Source organism: Tigriopus californicus, chromosome 9, assembly GCF_007210705.1.
Source record: "Tigriopus californicus strain San Diego chromosome 9, Tcal_SD_v2.1, whole genome shotgun sequence".
Lineage (NCBI taxonomy): Eukaryota > Metazoa > Arthropoda > Copepoda > Harpacticoida > Harpacticidae > Tigriopus > Tigriopus californicus.
In genome coordinates this window covers 140870-160521 of record NC_081448.1, presented here as the reverse complement: position 1 = coordinate 160521, position 19652 = coordinate 140870, and the positions used below count along the sequence as shown (strand labels likewise).

At 44.1% G+C, this 19652-nt stretch overlaps 3 protein-coding genes across 3 annotated transcripts in view; all 3 read right to left on the bottom strand.

Moving 5' to 3' along the window:
* Positions 1-503, bottom strand: part of LOC131886894 (uncharacterized) — a 15124-nt gene extending 14621 nt beyond the window's left edge. Inside the window, exon 1 of the mRNA XM_059235346.1 lies at positions 386-503. Coding sequence (XP_059091329.1) covers positions 386-470 — 85 coding nt within the window. The 5' untranslated portion in view covers positions 471-503. The remainder of the gene's footprint in view (positions 1-385) is intronic.
* LOC131886897 (uncharacterized) lies at positions 459-19652 on the bottom strand. The gene is made up of 2 exons (XM_059235349.1): positions 18906-19652; positions 459-596 (listed from the first exon to the last, which is right to left on the bottom strand). The coding sequence occupies exons 1-2, from the start codon at positions 19540-19542 to the stop codon at positions 505-507; spliced, it is 729 nt and encodes a 242-aa protein (XP_059091332.1). The 5' UTR covers positions 19543-19652; the 3' UTR covers positions 459-504.
* On the bottom strand, positions 2554-5076 carry LOC131886898 (uncharacterized). The gene is made up of 2 exons (XM_059235350.1): positions 4880-5076; positions 2554-3546 (listed from the first exon to the last, which is right to left on the bottom strand). The coding sequence occupies exon 2, from the start codon at positions 3529-3531 to the stop codon at positions 2818-2820; it is 714 nt and encodes a 237-aa protein (XP_059091333.1). The 5' UTR covers positions 3532-3546; positions 4880-5076; the 3' UTR covers positions 2554-2817.

Genomic DNA, 19652 nt, shown 5'->3' with positions numbered 1-19652 from the left:
GGGTCGTTCCTCCTCAGGCGTCGATCTGCCTTGTTCCTCTGTTCCGCTGTTCCTGTTTGTCGATGTCGCTGGCCTTCTTCCTTCCTCCATCCGCAGTTCCTTCTTTAAAATTTGAGCTCGGCCCAAGAACACTTTTCTATGGATTTGGCACACTTCACTCACGGGACGAAAACGAATGAATAGAGAGCTGTTTCACTCTACTCGGGTTATTAACTAGCACAGAAGCAGGTAACTCATTGGTACGGTGAATCTGTTACGATAGACACGCTAGTTCAGTAATTAATCGCGGATTCAGACAAGACATTAGCCAAGAAAAGAAAAACACACGCTCAAACAAACAACCATAGATTAGGATCACTTCAAATGCACTTTATTCGAGGCCAACCTGAGGTTTCCCGTGGAACATCTTGAACAAAAACTTCGCTGGACCCGAAAAGGTTTTTAGCAAACTTGCCCAGGTTCAGAACCATGCTTGTGAATACGAGGTTTAAATCTAGATCAGGATTAGTGAGCGGCATGAAAACAAACGCACCACTTCAGAAGATCCAACCTTTGGATTGGCGCAAGAAACCACGCATGTCGGGTCAACGGCTTACCTAAAAAACAACGTGAGTGAAACAAAAGATAATCAATCAAGTTTGTTTTGTTTCTCTCTCTTTTTGGGGAGCACTTTTTACGTCATCCCATAAAGAACATTGACACATCTCTCTGTTTCAAATGTCAGTTTCGCCAGTTTCTTCGACAGCTCAAAAAAAGTGACGGCCGTGGAAATATTCAGTCCGGGGTTCAACCTCGATCTCAGCTTTCATGAAACGACATCAATTTCAGCCGCGATTTTCCTCCTCGAGTTTTCACAAACAACTACTCTATGTTTATGGTACCACGTGTGATGCAACTGCATTGAACTTACTTTAAATTGGGACTCTTATGATCACTGTAGGTGTTCTTTTTTTGTTTTCAAATTGGCGTTTAAAGATAAGGGGTGCATGAGTACAAAGTATCAAGAGTAAAAAAAAAATATCAAAATCAAGCAAATCATCAAGCTTGAAATGAAGGTGCTTTCGTACGTTTGTTTTGTTGACTTGATTACTTCGCCACAATGAAGCGTGAACTGATCAGGCATCAAATGGTACGCATCAAATTGGAAGTGGAAAGTCAACAGTAAGGCTGCAGAGAGCTTTCCAGGTGACTCGTAAGACTCGACGAGTTAATTCGCGATCTTCATAAAAGGAATTGAAAGCCATTGTCTACAACTCGTGTCTTCTTGAATCGTTTCAAATGACTCGCAAGTTTCCGTTGTTTTTTCTCATCACACTTACATAGAATAGCCCTACTTGGTGGGATAGTTTGAAGGTTTGGTTTTTCAATTTGAACTCCTTTTAGAGTGACAGTGCTCAGCTCATCTTTTGACTAAACCTAGGTAACTCTCCTCGTGATTAAATGAGTGTTTTAACCGACACCTTCAAATCAATACTTGCGATTAACTTTGGAACATTTTCATCTATGGAAGAATATTTATGCTTATGCTTATTTGTGGGAAAATACTGGCATAACTCGAGTCAACTCTCACAGATTCATGTACAGCCATAGTCAAGTATAGGTATCACATCTCAAGGTGAGTCAAGCTTTTACAGTTATTTCGAGAGCTTGTCTCATCAAGTACGAGCTATGGCGGAGTTCTGTCGCCGCAACAAATCAGCAAAGGTGGGCACAACTCACCGAGCTTTTAGACACCTCCACCAAGTCCATCAATTCTCCGATTTCAGATACAGCTTGAAGGTACGGACAGACCCTTGAACCGTGTTCAAAAGGGTTCAATTCAAATTTCACCAAGAGCTACCCTCCAAATTATATCTGCCTGGGCGTGGCAGCTTTGTATTCTGGTGCATATTCATATTTAAAAAATTTCATATTTAGGCATTACATTAACTTGAACACGCATTTCCTTAATTCGCAATGTATCAGGCAGGTGACACTCTATCGAAAATGTCGCCAATTTCCTTTTGAAATGTGACCGATATTCTTGGCTCCTTTGATGAAATTTGTAATTGCAATGGATATCCTAAAAGAAATAAATGAATCGAAAAGATGTTTATATTTCTTCAGCACAGATGACCATATCTGTATGAGAGAACCCGTCAACGGAATTCAAAGCCGTCATATGATTAGTTCTTACGAAAGGGCTTTTATAGGAAAACTTTAGCAATGAAATCATCCGAATGATCTACGTATCTCATAGAAATGAATTGCTGGACAATTGAAGGCACTGTGCCCACCCTCCTTGGCCAATAGGCTAATCGGAACCTGGGAAGCTCAACTTGGTCCTGGCTTTCCTCGTCTGTGTTTGCACTCACTTGATTTGAGTTTATATTCGTAGATCAGCTCCGTCGTGCACAATTCCATGGGTGAAATCATGTCATTTAGCCGCCGTGACAAAAGAGTTTGTCAATGAGATTGCTATCCTTGAAAAGCTGCCCGAAGAAAATGAACCTTGAGGTTCGAGACGGTGTGCAACGCATACATTCCCACCCACAAGTACAAATTCGAGAAAAATACGGAGTGGCTTGGCCTTTTATTCCGAGCTGCGTATTAGTAGGAACAGAAAGTGAAGTCGTGGATCGGCAATCAATTTCATGTGAATGAAAGAAAGCCCTGCCTGCCATCCGACAGTTGGGCCCCGAGGAGTTTGCTGGACTTCATTTTCATTGGCTAGCTAGCGCTCGTTCCATTTGGATCTTGTTGACTTTATCAATGTTCAGGATGCTTGGGTCTGTCTCTCTTGTCCATACATATACATATATGTCTGTGTCCATCTTGTTACGTGTCTGTCCTACGTTGATAAATGGCAATCACATCTCGGTTGTTGGCCTTGATCTCGTGGCTGTCGAGTAATGCCCATTCGGATTCAGTTCCGTGCGGCAAATCGAAGGGTTCGGGGGCGCAATGTCGTCGACCATCAATCGGTCCAATGAGGATGAGACAAGAGCCTCGGTAGTGCTTCAAATACTGATGAAAGAATTCCAGGTTGTTAAAGTAGCAAAAGAGTAATGCGCTCGCGGGCGGTAGATCCGGCACTTGTCCCGGTTCGGTAAAGGTCAAAGGGATCATAGTGGGTGTGGCATGACGTGAGTCCCACCAACTCTGATTCACTTCCAATCCCGAGACCTGAAGATGAGTGGCACATCCCAATAGCCACTCAAAGAAGCCGCAGCCACACCCGATGCTCAAGATGGATGGGATTTGGAGCGAGTTGAGTGTTTTCCGGATGAATTCCATCGCGTTCCACGTGGGACGGATCCACACGAGGAGAGGCTCGTGGAAATTGGGATGCGCGTCGTAGAAGGAAAGGACGCCTTGCCAATCCTGGAGTTTGGCCAACTCTAACACTTGGTCTTTGAGGGCTTGCCGTTCCAAATAGGTGGGTTGAGATGATGACGAATGATCATGAGGATGAGGATGGTAGCGGCTCATGTTGAGGTCAGCAGAGACAGCAGCGACCAGGTTGAATGAATGCACGAACGATGAATTCATAAAAGAGTGGACGATCTGAGAACAAGGAAGGTGGGAAGCTTTCTTTTGTAATCCAGACACGTCAAGCTTCACAAAAAACGATCTCAAATTTGTCAACCCTTAACAAGGAAACATACGTCCGTCAGCCATTCGACGTGACGCTTTTCTCGGATCAAAATCACAGTGTTATAGAACTCTAATTCAGTATCAGTTCATGGATTTCCATGTTGCCACGAGTTCTACAGTTCAAACGATAATGTTGCCAATGAAAGGTGTCGTGGTATCGTCTGATGAATTTCTCAAGAGGTTGAAGTCAAGCAAACGCTAATGTCTGCTAAATACAGATCTAATTCGTTTGCCAAAGGCCATCATCCATCATCCTACCTGCACTGTTCGTCTCAAGAATATAGATTGGCCAAATATGACCAACCGAAGTGGGCGCCCAGACTATTCTTCCGCGGCAACAATGTAGTGTAGCCTAAATGACGGATTGCATTCGTCTTTTGTTCAATGCCCATTTTAAGACTGCCAATGAGTTGGGTTGGCATTGCCCTTGAAATCGGCGTCAATCATGGGCAAGTCAAAACAATTTGATCCAGGTGCCGCAACAATGCGAAGACTCGTGAAATAGGCTGCCAGCAACAGCATTATTCATGTGTGAAAGAATGATGATCAATTCTGGGAAACCTAGACTTGCCTCCCCCTCCCCCTAAATAAAGCCCCGAGTGGGCCTCCAAGAAAACTCAAATGCATAAAGGCAAAACTGTGATTTTTCATGACTGATTGTGCAGTACTTTCAATGGAAACAAGTCTTCAAATGAGAACAATCCGTCCAGAAGATTGGCAACGTCGTTTTCTACTTCTTCGTTGCAGATCCCAAGGCTCGGAATTTGGATTTCGAAAACTGTGACATGCCTCAGGCTAAAAGTAATTTTGGGCGAGAAGCTCACCTCGCTTTGCATTGTGTGGACAAGGACAAGAATAGCGAGAATACTCGTAAATGTTGTTCCGAGGCGCCATCCATCACGAATGGTGAAGAAACGCCACATAAATTTGCAAATTTGCCGGGTCAATTGCATGAGAGGGGCCCTTCCCTTGTTACAAAGTGACTAATAGTCGGACACAGGTTGCCATCTGACCAATCTCTTCCCTCTGTCTTTCTCGCCATTATCTTTATGCACTGAGGCCATTGGGCCATTTGACCCACCACTGACCAGGTGGCAATGTTGGCTAATTTATCAGGGGGAGGGAGGAGGACTGGCGGCTAACGCCATAACGACGACAACGACAGCAAATTGAACGCGTCGCTTTTTGCATGCCAAATCAGGCTTTCAGTGGAGTCTTCGTAACACATCATGGTCCAACCTACCTGAGTTATGAGCGATCGTCGTCTGTTCAGGCGCAAGAAGCAGGTCTTTTTATTGATCCATGATATTTGATCGGGCCTCTTACGACCCAACTCCGTCCACCTGTCCCCGAGTTGATCTTCTCGTTCTTCTCTACAACTACAACTGCCTCGACTCTGAACTCGGCAGAGACCTCTACTGGGTCGAAGGCTTTCGCCAAGAAACAATCCTCAAGTGAAAACAAATCAGGGATCTTGCCAAGAAATAGGACAAGTGACCAGCTGCTCAGGCCTTCGCTGTGGGCCCGACCGATCTACGATGAAGACATCTCAGCCTTGACACAATGACCACCCACCCCGACGTGCACCAAGTAGGCTAGGGGAGTGAGAACTCGAGGGGTCATCCTAACTTTGGGCTTGAATAGCTTAAGGTAGATGGTCACCCGGGTCCATCCCGATGGGCTGAGGTGCGATCCAATGTTCCAATGACAACTGAGACCTCTAGCGACCTCATGAAACTGGGTCAGTAGTCCAACATACAGTAGTTTGTAGATTTGAGTTATCATCAGACGATCGGACAATTTAGGAAGAAAGACTGCCAATCCGTCCCTCAAAAGGTGTCCTCATTCTAATTGTTGACACTATGATTGGTGGGAAATGTGCTTATGGGAAGAGTGTTGATTTGATTTCGGGGCCCCAATTGGCCCGATTGGCCAGATCGGCCAGATGAAAACGAGCATAAGTTGACTTGGAATGGATCCAAGTTCACACTCTCCTCACAAGACAGGGACAAAGAGAGACGAGGGGTTTACTTACCACCCTACCCTTTATGGATTTGTACAGTACGTTGAGCTGTAGTTGTACCTAGGAAAGTAAGGGAGGGAGCAAGTAAGTAAGTACGTGCATAAGTGAGTAAGTTAGTACTGATTTTCGAGTGAGGCTGGTGGGCGGGAATGGAAAGGGTGCTTATATGGGCATGGATTTAGGCATGCTCATTTTTCTTATCAAAGTATTTAGAGAACGTGGCATCGCTGAGTGACTGGGTGACTGAGTGACTGAGTGACTGGGTGAGTGCTGCTTCACTGCCTCATAATAGAAGGCTGAACTAACTCCACGCCAAGAGCACCTAAGGAAGAAGGCTTTTGAAGATGGCGGGCTTGAGCTTCGAATTTCATCCGTCTCGCGATCGTGCCTTGTTTTGCGTTCCTTCAACGCTACTTTTCCGTCTTGGGATGGGATCGGAAAACAGGAACAAAAAGGGCCATGACTAATGATGACGGGGCATTACTTATCTATCTAGCGCCCAAGCCTTTTCCACACATCGGTATGTGTCTTACACTGGCTGTGTGCGGACTCAGTAATCAGTATGGACTTCGGACTGGGGGATAATTCTTTGTTGTCCCGGATGAGTTGGGTGGTGTGGCACAAAGAATGTTCCCCGGCCTTTTTCCTCATGATCAATCACTCCAGACGACTGAATCAGCTTTGCACAACTCGTTCGTAGGTAGTTTGCTATGGTATTTTCCAAAAGCAAGCAAGCAAGCAAGCAAGCACGCAATCAAACAATTTCAACCATCTTAACTTCCTGGTGCAAGGGAGACGGGAGTCATAACGTCAGTAGTTCTACCACCAATACAACTCACCCTACCTACTACTGCACTACTATACCGACTGCACTACTGAGGCTTTAAAGGCAATTCATGCCTCCTGCTACGAGGATGCCAACTAAAGAGGTAGAGGATGAGCGCCATGCTCATTCCGCAGTATCTCGGCGCAATTGTCATGGTGAAGCTTATGGTAAATTCCTTGACAAATCGCTCCGTGAGGCCTCTACTTCGCTGTGGTCGTCGTCGTTATTGTCGTTGTCGTCGTTGTCGTCGTCCCTCAGCATTATCATCATTACCATCGTCCATGTCGTCGATGATTGTCATCCGACGAGCACAATACAGACGTCACATGTACGTACGTACAAACGAATGCTCGCTCCAAGCTCGCATTGTTCTGCCACTGAGCTAAATGACAAGCAGGTGGCCAACCACCCGCCCAACAAACCCAGGGATGCTTTTGACAAACGTGGATGGATGATTGGTTATTGGATGCTCAATAGCTCTGGATCTCCTCCACCACCGACTACGTATACGTATACAGTAATAAAAGGACAGTTCCTGTTGATTGTTTATTGTTTAAACCACTCATACATCAGATTTGATGATAAACAGTCTAGTATACAGTAATAGGTAAGCTAGCGAAAGTAAAGATGGAAGGTGCACTCGATTAGAAAGTCTTAGGACACTTTCAGAGGGTTTGGATAGGATTTCTGTCAGTGTCTCTGAATCGGATGTTGTGCTGTTCCTCTTCGGCTAAATTTGGTATTCAATCTTCGTGGCGGGTAGTTTTTGCCCGATCAAACGCCTGGCGGCCGTCAAAGGATTCCTCCGAGATTTCAAGACGAGATATTCGCACTTTGACCAAGGACCATGTTGGCCAATTGCTCAAGAAAAACGAACCCACTCAAACATTCGCATTGACAGTAAACATGCCAGACGACCAGGAGAGAGAGAATTGGGTACATGGATGGACACACTCATTGGACCATCAAGATAGATGAACAATTTGAACGTGCCTCCGACCAACAGCGTAACCGGGGTTACATACACGGCACTACGTACTGTCCAACCTGTGCACTTGGTACAATGTACATACCCACTTTCATTCCGAAGGTCAATTGGCTTCACACAAATTTGGGAAAGTGCCTCCAGCCATGGACGGATGGATGGCAAATGTGTCCAAAAAAACTCTGCCCAGACTACGTTGGTTGGGTCTTGCCATCGATTATTGCCATCAAAGCTCAAGGATCATGCTCAGATGAACGAACACTCGAGAACCATGAATGCATTCAGAATAGTCAGCGAACAAGTCATTCTAAAGATTTTGCACTGACCCTTAACTGCTTCCTACATTCCAAAGTTTACAATCATGTCGTATCTCTCAGAGTTAGTAAGAGACTAGAGCCAGAAGAGCAGCATTGACTAGCTTCCCGCGACGGATATTGCCCAGAGAAAGCTAACCAAACAAACTCGGCCCTTTCAAAACAGCATTGGCAAAAAAAGTCAAGATCGTCACTCGACTCTTCATTCGTTCGTACTGGGTACGTGGTTCGAAATGCGCCCTTCTCCGCTCCTTCTCTAAACTTGTCCGTTCATACGAGAAGCCCGACATCACAAACTTTTAAGGCACCAAATGATTGCTCCTTACTTCCTAATGGACAGTGGGTGTCAACCCATTCAGTTTGGCCAATGACGTCTTGATTGCTTTGGGACAGCCTCTGGTGGGCTGAGTAGCGCCTGGGGGTGGGGTTCCTAAAACGATAGTCCGATAGTCTACGTATGTACAACAAAAATGGCGAAGACATCGAAATGGGCTCCAATCAAGTACACTAAAAAACGGGCCCTGGAGCTAAAGAACCACATCTTTTTAATGTGACTTCTCTGTACTGTCGTGTCTTCGAAGTATGTCAATCTCTTGGGTGTCATCTCGAGGTCCTAGCCAACCGTACTGTTCGTCCGTGATGGTGAAATTTGGGTTGAAATTGGGTTGGAATGGCATTATGGGACACAAAATGGATGGTTTGCTCACGTGCCCATGATTAGCTCCCATCTCCAAAATAGATACAATGACATAAATGAGCACGAACGTGGTAAGTTGTGCTTTGTACCTACGTATGTACGACAAATCTGAGGCAAATTAAAGTGGCACGACGACGACAACAACAACGTTGAGGAGGACGACAACAAGAGCAACAACAACTAGAGTTTCAACTGAACAGTAATTGAATGGCCTTTTCAATGGTCTCTACCACCAACCCGGTAAGCCGAGGGGACCTTGATTCTGAATCCAATTCATTGATCCAATTACTTCCACACGTGTTACTGAGCAGATCTGATGCGTTTTATGAGGTATTCAGTATTGCAACGAGGCTGTTTTTCAACCACATCTCGGTTTCATGCCTCGATCATCCAGTCCTCTTTTAAACCTAAAAGATTCCATTCAGCGCAGTTTGTAGAAGTATCGCTTGGGCCTGGTTTCGGTCCAAAGATCCTAATTGTACTACATAAAAATTTGATACCTACTACCCGTGCCTAGCGAATCATGTCATTGCCATCATCCTGTTTCCATGGGGTGTGAATTGGATGTTTTCAGCGCTTTTATGATCCCCTAGCATCCCACATCTAAAGGCATCTTCTGAGGAGTCGATGATCATATTGATCTGCCTTGGCTGACGCGAACAAAAAGCCGACCGGTTTTTAAAACTCCTCTTTGCTTGGTGGCCATTGTTCGTTGTTTACAATCTCGTGAGCACATTTTTCGTCCTGCTCCTGGCATTTCATCCACGAGGATGGTTCAAAATAGATCAAAGGCACCTCCCCGTGGAATTTCTAGAGAAAAGTGTGCTCTATGTACCAGTGTTCAGCATTTTTGATTTTGAGGTTGATCGTTGGCCTCGTTACTGTATTAAGACTATGATCAAGACACTTTTGCTCCGACTAATTGCAGGCTGTTACGTACACCTGACACTGTCCACGAGCACATACCGGTAAATATGAGATGAATATTTGGACAGAGATCAAACTTAAGCTTATGCTCTCACTTCATAGCTTAACTTAGAAATGCTGTCATTTATTAGTGCTTGTTTCTTGACTTCGATAATGAATAAGTTATTGATGGGCGAGCGAGACAATGTCGCCTTTAAAGCTATTTTAATGACCATCTGTTTCGTTGTTAAGAAATGTGGCCTGGAAAACAATTATACAACATAAACATCCTCTGTCCGTGAGATGGTTCATTCATTTTTTTTATCGGCGATATGAAATAGGGAGTCCCCCTAGCGTTGAAATCTCGATTGACGGGCTCATTCATGAACCTGGGAATTGAATCTTTTAATCTGTTCTCAAAGCCTCGTCATGCTATCCAAGTTTAGATGACTCATCAACGGCCCTATTCAGCTTTTTTGTCTGTCTATTCCAAGCAAGCCTCAGTTTTACCAGCCATAATTGCTAATTGTCTGAGGCCAGTAATATTACGGATTCTTAAGGTCACTTGCCACCAAAAGGCAGCCAGCTAGCGAAAAAAAGCCCTGGCTACCACATAATTTCCGTGCGTTGGAATGAAAAATGGATGGTGAGGAAAGAGGATCGGGTACTTTATGACCGGGAGGTTGAATCATATTCGCCTAGGCAATCAGCAGTCAAAAGCCAGGAGACCAAGCCACCAAACCACCAAGCCACCAAGCCCATTGGATGATCCAATTGGATCTGACCGGTGGTGTCAAAGACCATTGCAACATTATCCAGAGCACAATGCCATAATTGCCAAGTTGAGCACGGAAAATGAATGGTTGGTCTGATTGGATTGAGATTCTGAATGAGATTATTCTGCTGGGAGCCCGACCAATCAGCCATCCACAACCAATAAGCAAGAGGCCTACCTACAGTACCTACTCATATAGATAATTGCACTGCGTATGTATGTTGATCAAGCCATGGCTTTGCATGGCGCTCATCAAATGGGTGTCAACTCTTTATGGATTCACGTACCTACGAGTCTATGGGTACGTATTTACATCTCCAAAGGCCTCTTTCTAGACTACCTGATTAGAGATGAGTACATGTAACACACACACGCACACACGCACACACGCACTCTTGTAACCTCGAGCGGGATCTAGACATTAATCGTATTCATTCATCCTCGCCAAACTATCGATGTCTGAAAAAAACAGATCAGGCCATCTCCATGCCAGAAGAGTTACTTACGATTTGCATTTGAATGCCAAAGAAAGTGGTACACTACTGTAGCTACAGCAAAAGGTTACCCGAAGTCTGGAGACTTTATTCACAATCTGTTAAGGCGAAAATCAAAGTGCGTGCATCCAGTATGTAGTTGCTAAGGTTTGGGGTCGATAACCAATCCCTGTTTTGCCATTTGTGCAAAGAAGGAAGTCAATTACAATTGGGTTACGTGCAATCTCATTTAGCCCTTTGTCATGGCCAAGAAAAAGAGACCTTGGACCGTTTTCATGCGGTTAGTCTGGCAAGAAAAAGACGACTTTCAGAACTAGTCGCTAGTCGCTTTATTCTGCAGGCCAGCCATGATGCTCGTCTTTGGCGAGGAGTGCCATATATGATCCTGGGACTTGAATCAACACGCACCAAAAACGGACCCCAGTCCCAAGAAGTTCCGTGACAAAAACGACACCTTAAAAGTATTTTTAATCTTGAGAGGTAATCAACTCGAACGTCTTAAAAGTCGAGACCGTTCGAGCCATGTCTGACATCATTTCCATCCATGGGGCCCAGATCAGGAGATGCCCATTCTCCCATCCATGAGTTTGCATCCATCCATTCATTTTGACGAACTCATGAGGTAAACATAAATAATATATCAGATATATAAATTGTTTTCGCCGCCACCAGGAGGAACCCAAGACAGTTCATTTTAAGAGGCTTTGACACATCCAACGGAAGGATGGCGATTCCATGTTCATTTAAAGAAATCGTTCATAGATATGCGGTAAATCATTTTTGGTCTACGAGATATGATCGATTTTGAAACACTTTTTAGCTTTTGAAATTTACTGTTTTTAAAGTTGCCACGGACGCGACGTGAATAATCCGACCTTTTATGAAAAATGGAAACTGACTTTCAAAGTGACTGATTTAAAGCACATCCAAGGTTCATGTAGACTGCCGATTGACATGCTTTGAGTGATATTATCTTCAAAAAGAAAATCAGGCTCGATTTTTTTTCGTCTAATTTTGCTTTTCGCGCGTGTGAAGGACTGAATTCATGAAATTGGTTGCACTCCTCAACAAAAACACTTTGTGTCAGACTGATTGCCCAGATAGCGGTTTACGTCGTGGATGCCTCACAGGCTATTATCATAATGATCAATGATCAATTTCCAAGCTTCCTTTCTACATTGGTCAGACGAGGAAACGACGATTATCTCGGGAGTCGCTCGCTCAGTCTCTCAAAATTGCATCCATATTCGATGTTCAAATCCCATCCACGCCTCGCCTCTCCATACAGATGGTCATTTTTTGGGATCCAGCCATTCATCAAATGAAGACTAATCACCACGTGTTTCCTTCGACCTCCTGTACCAATCCATCGCCTTGGGTTATCCGGGCTAATCTTTCATATTTCACAAGGATAAAAAGCGTTGGCTTTGGAATGAGTGGAAGACGGCCAATCGTTGGCAATGCAGTGACTGCAGAAACACCATCATTCTCATGAGCATTTTTTTATCGTTATTTATTCATCATTATGGTTTGACAAATGAGATATCCCAATATGTAGCCGTTTCAGGGTCCTTGAGTCAATCGATGTATCACATTGACCAAGAATTGATTTTCCCCTCCCCCCCCGGTCTATCATCTATCCTCTCCCATCGAGGCTCCCTCGCCATACTACTTTAGCTAAGTATTGGGTATTTAATGTACGTACAACGTGACTTGGAGACTATTCTGCCTGCCTCGTTGTCAGAGATTAATGGTGTTCCGATTGGGTTCCCAGGTTCCGTACTTATTATGGGTAGTATGTCGTTTTTTAGCCAAATGTGTTTTAAACCCAGTCTCGATTTACCATCTCGAGACAGAGACAGAGGTTGGCGTGAAAGAAATACCATTACGATCGTCGAGTCCGAATCAGGCAATTTCAATGAGAGGGAAACAATGGTCCATTACCGTCGTGCTCGAACTTGCAAGGACGTAGACAAGTCGCCGGACGACGGCAGCGGCAATGTTATTATTGCTATTACGTTTGCTAATGCAACTAGGCAGTTAGTTGCCTTCATCCATGTGTCAGGCCTGTGGTGCTGGTGTGGTGGTTGGGTGTAATCCATCCAAGATGGAAGATTCCATCAACCAACCAGACCTGAGTCGTCTGATGATGACCTTTCAGATCAGCCTTTTCCTCTCTCAGACCCGTCAATCCTGGTCGAAGGTTAAAAATGATCCGTCAAACAGTCAACATTCCCAAAGTGCAAGATTATCTTTTTCATCATCATCATCACTGCCATCGTCTTCACCTTCATGCGCGTCATCATTACCGACGGGCCTGTCAGGGCTCGTCAAATAGAGGTGCTCAAAATAATGTCAATTCTATTGGCGTTGGATTTCCATTATCTCACCCATCCACGTAATCTGTCAGCACTCAAAGCCCTCAAGGACGCACGTCTGCTTACCCCGGTTGCCATCCATCGGGTCAAAGATTGGAGTGATAAAAAGTAACAACCATTACAAGCGTTCCAGTATTTTTCTCACAGCCATCCATTGGCACTTTGCAGGCATTGCACTCTGGACGCATCTTCAGGGATGTATCCTCTGCTATGCAGCGCTACATACAACCATTGACATACTCCTTCTTTGTAATATGCTTTTTTCCACTCCCTAAAACTTAATCTACTACTTTTGGGGTTCCGGCAGGCCCCTATCTTAAGACTGATTGTGGTCCATAATCAGCAGTGAGGTCCATTTTTCCTTTCGCTCCCAAAATTCAGCCCAAAACTGTTTGATCGGCTTCTCTTTGATTAGCTCCTCCAAAACCCAATCGGTCTTTGGTGGCTTCATCTTTGTACATCACTGAGTAAACCAATCCCTTGACCTGAAATGCTACGGTGTACGTACAATTGCTTCGTGTCATGTGATTTGAAACGTTTTTCATCCTGAATATTCAGTGTTCGGGTTTTTGGTTCGTCTCTCTCCGTATGTGCAGCCAAAAGATTGAATTGGTCAAGAGTTTGGAAAAACTTAACTTCGCGTCAAGATTTGTCTCAGAGAAGACAATGAATATTATACGGTCCGAAAAATGAGGAAGGCGGAAATGTTACCAATCCCCTATTGTATTTGATCTCTTAGAGCTTCATGGTACTAAGAATGAAAGATTCCCAAAATAAGAGAACAGGGAAATGGGAAGCAACACTGTTGTCAACCATGTGGACAAAGTGTCAGCGAGCTCTTTTCATACTGAATCTGTAGTGAAATGAGCCTGTTTCGACCAGTATCTCAAGATGATCAACTCGATTCTCTACTAAGAGCCCTTTGTTTATGTAGAACAATTGGGAGGAATCGTTTTTCTTTCATTTCGTATCAAATCGTCTGAGACCACCAAACAGGAGACTCATGCAAATTTTTGCCTCCAGGACGAAACATGACCATTCCAGTAATTATGGTTCTGAAATTCAAGAATCACATTTTCATGGTTCTGTGAATATCCTACATCCGTACTGACATCCTGGGGATCATCCTCTATGTAATACCGCCGAAATGGACCATTGACTGTCACAAAATGCTATAATCATTTGCACACTGCTTTACGTATGACACTTGCATTTTGGCGCCGGTGTTTGAATCGAAAACCAAAACCATTTGACTCTAGTACTTCTCACTACTAACAAAATTATCCAAGTTACTTACGATTTGATTGAATTTGACTCAGATTGATCAGGACACTCACTCGTATTTTCTTTTCTGACTTCATGGCTGCAATGTTTTATTGACCTAATTTGCCCGAGCCTTGATCTTTCCGTTGGATTTGATTTTGTTTACTAAGGTACCGTAAATCAATGTTTCTCATGTTTTTCAAACCTTTCACTTCAACACGAAGCATTTTGGGACACAGGATTATCTCACTTAAGCAAGGCTTTTTTGTGATCCCCTCGATCTCTGATGTCTGGACAGACTCCCAGTTTTTCCCCTTAAAACTCACCAAGGTGTTTTGGTCTTTGGGCGTGGTTTTTTACCGCTCGTAATTATCCCATCATTACGGGTCGGGTGCAAACATGCAAGCCCATCATGCAACCCAGAGTCTCACTCGTTCGCTCGCTCGAACAGATATCAGTTCAACACAATTCAAATTCAATATATTTGAGCTCAAATCACGCTCACCCTCAAATCTTGAGCATTTGGCGGCGGTATTCTACCTTCTCTGTGCTCTTCACATTCTGTTCTTATGCCTTTGGACAGACATTGATTGCCCTTGAACCACATGGTTTGAATTGATGTGAGATGTGATTTGGTCATAAACTAAGCATGCCACGGTGCAATGTGACCTAGCGTTGGCTCACTGGACGAGTGGTCAGCGTCGAGATTGGTTGACTGGTTGACTGGTTTCCTGATTTCATTGCCAAATTAGCTTGATCGCTTGATTGCTTCATCTTGAGCGTGTCTGATTGGCTTGAAAACATCAAAGCCCTCCAAATCATTAGCTCTTTATTGGTGTGGGACTTGGGAAGGCTCAAATTGGTTTCCGAATCAACACCATTTCAGATACTGTTTGGTAACTACGGATATATTTCGTTTGAAATGGTTGGCAATAAGGCTTTAAAAAAGGGTAAAATACCTCACGAGTATATTGATTGGCAGTGAGTTTATCTACTACTTTTTGCCTTGGGCAATACATACTTACAGGAACTGAGCGATCTCAACATCATCGTCACACGGTCAAACGGTGGAGAGAATCCTTCCACATATCGCTTCTTCATTTCTCTCAATCTTAGGATGTCTTTTCTCCATTACACCTTTTAATCTAATGTTGTGTTTAAAAACAGTGAAACATCTTTGGTTTTTTTGAATGATTAATAGGATGTTCTGGCGACCAAGCTTCGGCCATTTTATGGTTATACGGATTTTGCTGAAAGAGATTCCCGTTCAAAAGAGCCTAAAAGCGTATTCGTTGAAGTCCGTTTGTTTGTTTGTTTGTTTGTTTGTTTGTTTGTTTGTTTGTTTGTTTGTTGGGAGTCAGATGACAGCTCTCTCGCTCGGCTTGCATCTAATGATGGGTGTACAAATTAAGGGATATTCTCGCTCCGTATTGTTACCTCACCCTTGGGAATAATATCAGGTTCGCCCATTTAAGTTGTGACGGCACCAACTTATGCTGTAATCTAAACACCGCAAAGAACCTTGGACTCGGCTAGCCTGGGTTCGAACCAGGATTCGCTAATTGGGAAGCGGATGCTCTACCAATATGGTACCACATCTAGCCTACTTACTAGGCTATCCATTGAGTTCACGAGAAATTAACATCTTATTTTCTTGCCATGTTCCATATTGGGACACGTTTTCAATTGTTTCAGGTGTCATGGGAAGCAATTGACTCTCTTTTGGATCCTAAGGCATTACTGGAGCCTACAGTTTTGGTGCGTTGAGGTCCATGTTTAGTGCCTCACTTCAGATTGAAAAAAACATTTCTGAAAAAACGGATCTGTTCGTCGGAAATAAAAATGGATAAATGTAACGACATCAGTCTAGAGAACGAGCGATTTACTTGGACGTGTATTCTAGACACCTTCGATGGTACAATGTTGTTGTTTTTCAGTTATCTGGATGGGTGGTGCGGGATATGCAACTTGACAGGATGGATGACAGTCGGTTGCACGTACGTGAAGAACTTCAGACTTGAAAAGCCCATTTTGCAGACGAGGAAACAAAACTGGATGTTGGCTATCTTGGCCTGAATTAAAGTGCCATGAAATGAAGATGTTCGGAGATCGGTTATCCATCCTGAACCTCCTTGAATTGATGGGCTCTTGATCGCTTGAACAGAGCGAGCCAGCCATCTGTCTTAACATGCAGTAAATACTCGCTGGCCTGACTGCCCAGTCCAAATGGGGCGTCAGGTTTTGATGGTTGGTTTTTACGAGTGCCTCGTTGAATCAAAATGGCCTGACCACCCTTTCCTCCTCTTTTAAAGCACGTTAAAACTTTTGTGAGCTAGACGAGTTAATCCTTGGGCAGTCATGCTGCCAACCACTTTTTGGATCTTGGAACAAGTTTTTTCCCCCTCTTTTCAAACGTGTTATTGTTGCTGGATGTTATTGAGACGACACACTCTTCAGTACTACAGAAATTGTAAGGACTTGTCAAACTTTGGATTGTTCAAGACTTGAGCAAAATGTTGTAAGACCTTACCCTAACCGATTGATGAATTCGTGTGATGTCGGATCGTACATTCGTCGATCAGTCGTCACAACTTGAAATACGTTTGCCCAAAAAAGTCCCCGATAAAGTAGCGCGGAATGCAGGAAATGGTATTCAAGAACTGCAATAGGATCAGACCCACCTGTTAAAATCAGAGCTGGGAGAATGATTGGTGAAAAAAAGCAATTAATCGCTTTGTCTGTCAATGAATTGGCAGAAGTGTCAAGAAGTTGCAAAAAATTGAGGCTTTCTACCTTACTTTACTAACATTTTGTGCTTTCTTAAGGGTATCCCAGGTTTAGCTTTCAGTCTTTGACGTTTATGCGCTATTCCTTGCTTCTATCTTTTGGCAGAATGTTGTATTGGGAACAAAACTTTATGAACCCAGCTTCTGATGTATAAATATAAAATGCCACGTGATCAGTTTTCGTGAAGATAAGCCATTCGAAAAGTAAGCTTAAACTTCATCAACATCAACTTGGGGGGTGGGGGGGAGTTCAGTGCCAAAACAAAACAGAGATGAAGCGTTTTGTTCAGCTCTTGGCTTGATGTCATGTTAGCATATGGACTTGATTAACCAGTATGAAAATCCGCTCACCACTTCAAACACTTCAGTGAGTTAGCTTGTATTTGGGTAACGTCCAAATATCAGCTCCAGGTCAAAAGCTCCAAATCTACTAAAGCGAGACAAAAAGATGCTCTTAGAGTCAAAAATGCAAAATCAAATCCTCTATCATTCCCATGAGCCAGTACAATAGCTCTCGAAAAATTCAAGCAAAATGGGATTCTTAAGCCTTTTACAAAACCTTGGCTTGAGATCCTACCGCTGGTTTATGTATTCTTACCTTCAAACCTCACTTCGTTTGACATTTAAGCCCTAAAATGTGGATGCTTTATTTTCTTTCAGTTTTTTTTCTGGCTCAATAGCACCAAATTATTTGTTTCCCGTTCAAATCAGCCAATTTTGAAATTATTACGGCCCTCAAAAAAGCCCAAAAACAATCAATTCTAAGTTATTTCTACTTTTTGAATTAAAGAGCGCGAAGCTTTGGCCAATTTCTTTCACGTTGTGGAGACAGATCGTCATAAGTACGACCCCACATCATTCATATCCATCAAGAGGTTCGAGTACAATTTTAGTAGTCATTGCGTAAATCTCGGACAAATCAGAGTTTGACAAGTCGATGTACGTACGTACGTCCCTTCTGAAGACACTACTACTCGCTTTCCAGCTTTTTTCCTATTTTTGATGGACTGCCCTCATTTGCAAGGGACATCCACTAATACAAATTCCAAACCATCCAACAGCATAACTCAGTGTCAGTCTCGTTCGTGACCCCTCTGAACCAAAGCATTGCTAGTGTGTAGTAGATGTTGTTGATGTTGCTGTTGCTGTTGCATTATTATTATTAGTAGTAGTAGCAATAGCAGTAGCAGAAGTGGAAGTATGTATGTGCAATGCCCGCATAAGCCATCCGTTTGGTTCTATGCCAATCTGAAAAATTGTCTCGACTGAGTGGCAGAACGATTGGAGAGGGATGCCTCGCATGTGGATGGAATGTGAGTGGTGGGCGCAGGATTAAAAAAAAACGATGTTGGTCGAACTGAAAGGCTCAATGGAGCTATTACGGTTGCACCTTCGGTCGATGATAAGAGAGAACTCTTTTTGGTATTGGCGGGCGGAGTGATCCCAATTCAAATTGGCCTTCTACCTCCCGATTGGTACTAGACGATGAGGGCCTAACTCGTCGTATTACTCAGGATGAAAGGATTTAACGATTGACATCGCCTCGTTGCTAACCACTTGTTCAAATTCTAGTATTGGTTCTCGCTCTGGGCTCTCGTCATGGGATCTTTCTCCTGTTTATCGTATCTATCCTTACGTATGCATTTGCCCATTGGTTGGACTTGGAATTGTCTTTGCTCGGGAAGTGATTACTACTTAGTAACTGAATGCAGCTCTGTACGTACATAATACGTACCAGGATACAAGTCATGATCATAAATTAAGGGCTTCCTCTCGCTAAACCGGTAATGCAAGAGAATGTCGTGAAAGAAAACGATCCTACCTTCAGTGGCGTCGAGCATCAGACCAAACTTGACTCGGTTGATCTTCACACTTTTGGATCGTCCCAGTCCTGCTCCAGATCCACGGCGAGGCGTATTGGCCCGTTGGATGGAGTCATCCGTGAGGACTTTGTTCTCAATGACCACCGTGGGCAAAGTCTTCTCGTGCGAAGACGAATGCGGCCGCTCGTGTAGAATGCCACCCGCAAACATGCCTCGCTCTTCAGAAATGTCCTTCAGAATGGAAAACGTGGGCCGGACTAATTCACTGGTCTTTCGGGTCTTGAGGCTTGGATCCACGCGGAGCGTGTCGCCCAACATGGACAACGATGGTCCATTGGCTTTGGGCGCACTCAAGGTTTGCGGCATGTATGGCTTGCGCCGGTTGGCCTCCAGCGAGGCAGGTGAGGGCGGATCTCGAACACTGATTCGGCGCATGGCGCGCTCCCGAATCTGGAGGAGGTCTGAATTGCTATTCTGGTCCACGGAGGATCCATTGCCGAGCTCGTCGGAAAGGCTATCTTCTCCCGGAATGACCCGACTGTTCCACAATCCGATAAGGCCTGAGGTGTTTCCCCGCCGAACCGGTTTCTTGGCGTGTGTCGTGGTGGTCATGACGGTTTCTTGAATATCATTCATGATGGATGATAAATCGTGTGGTCGATGGCTGCCGTGATTTCAGCTGGTTACTTCTGCGAGGATGAACCACTCTGTGACGGATGCTTTAACGGGTATTAATTGTGGTACGA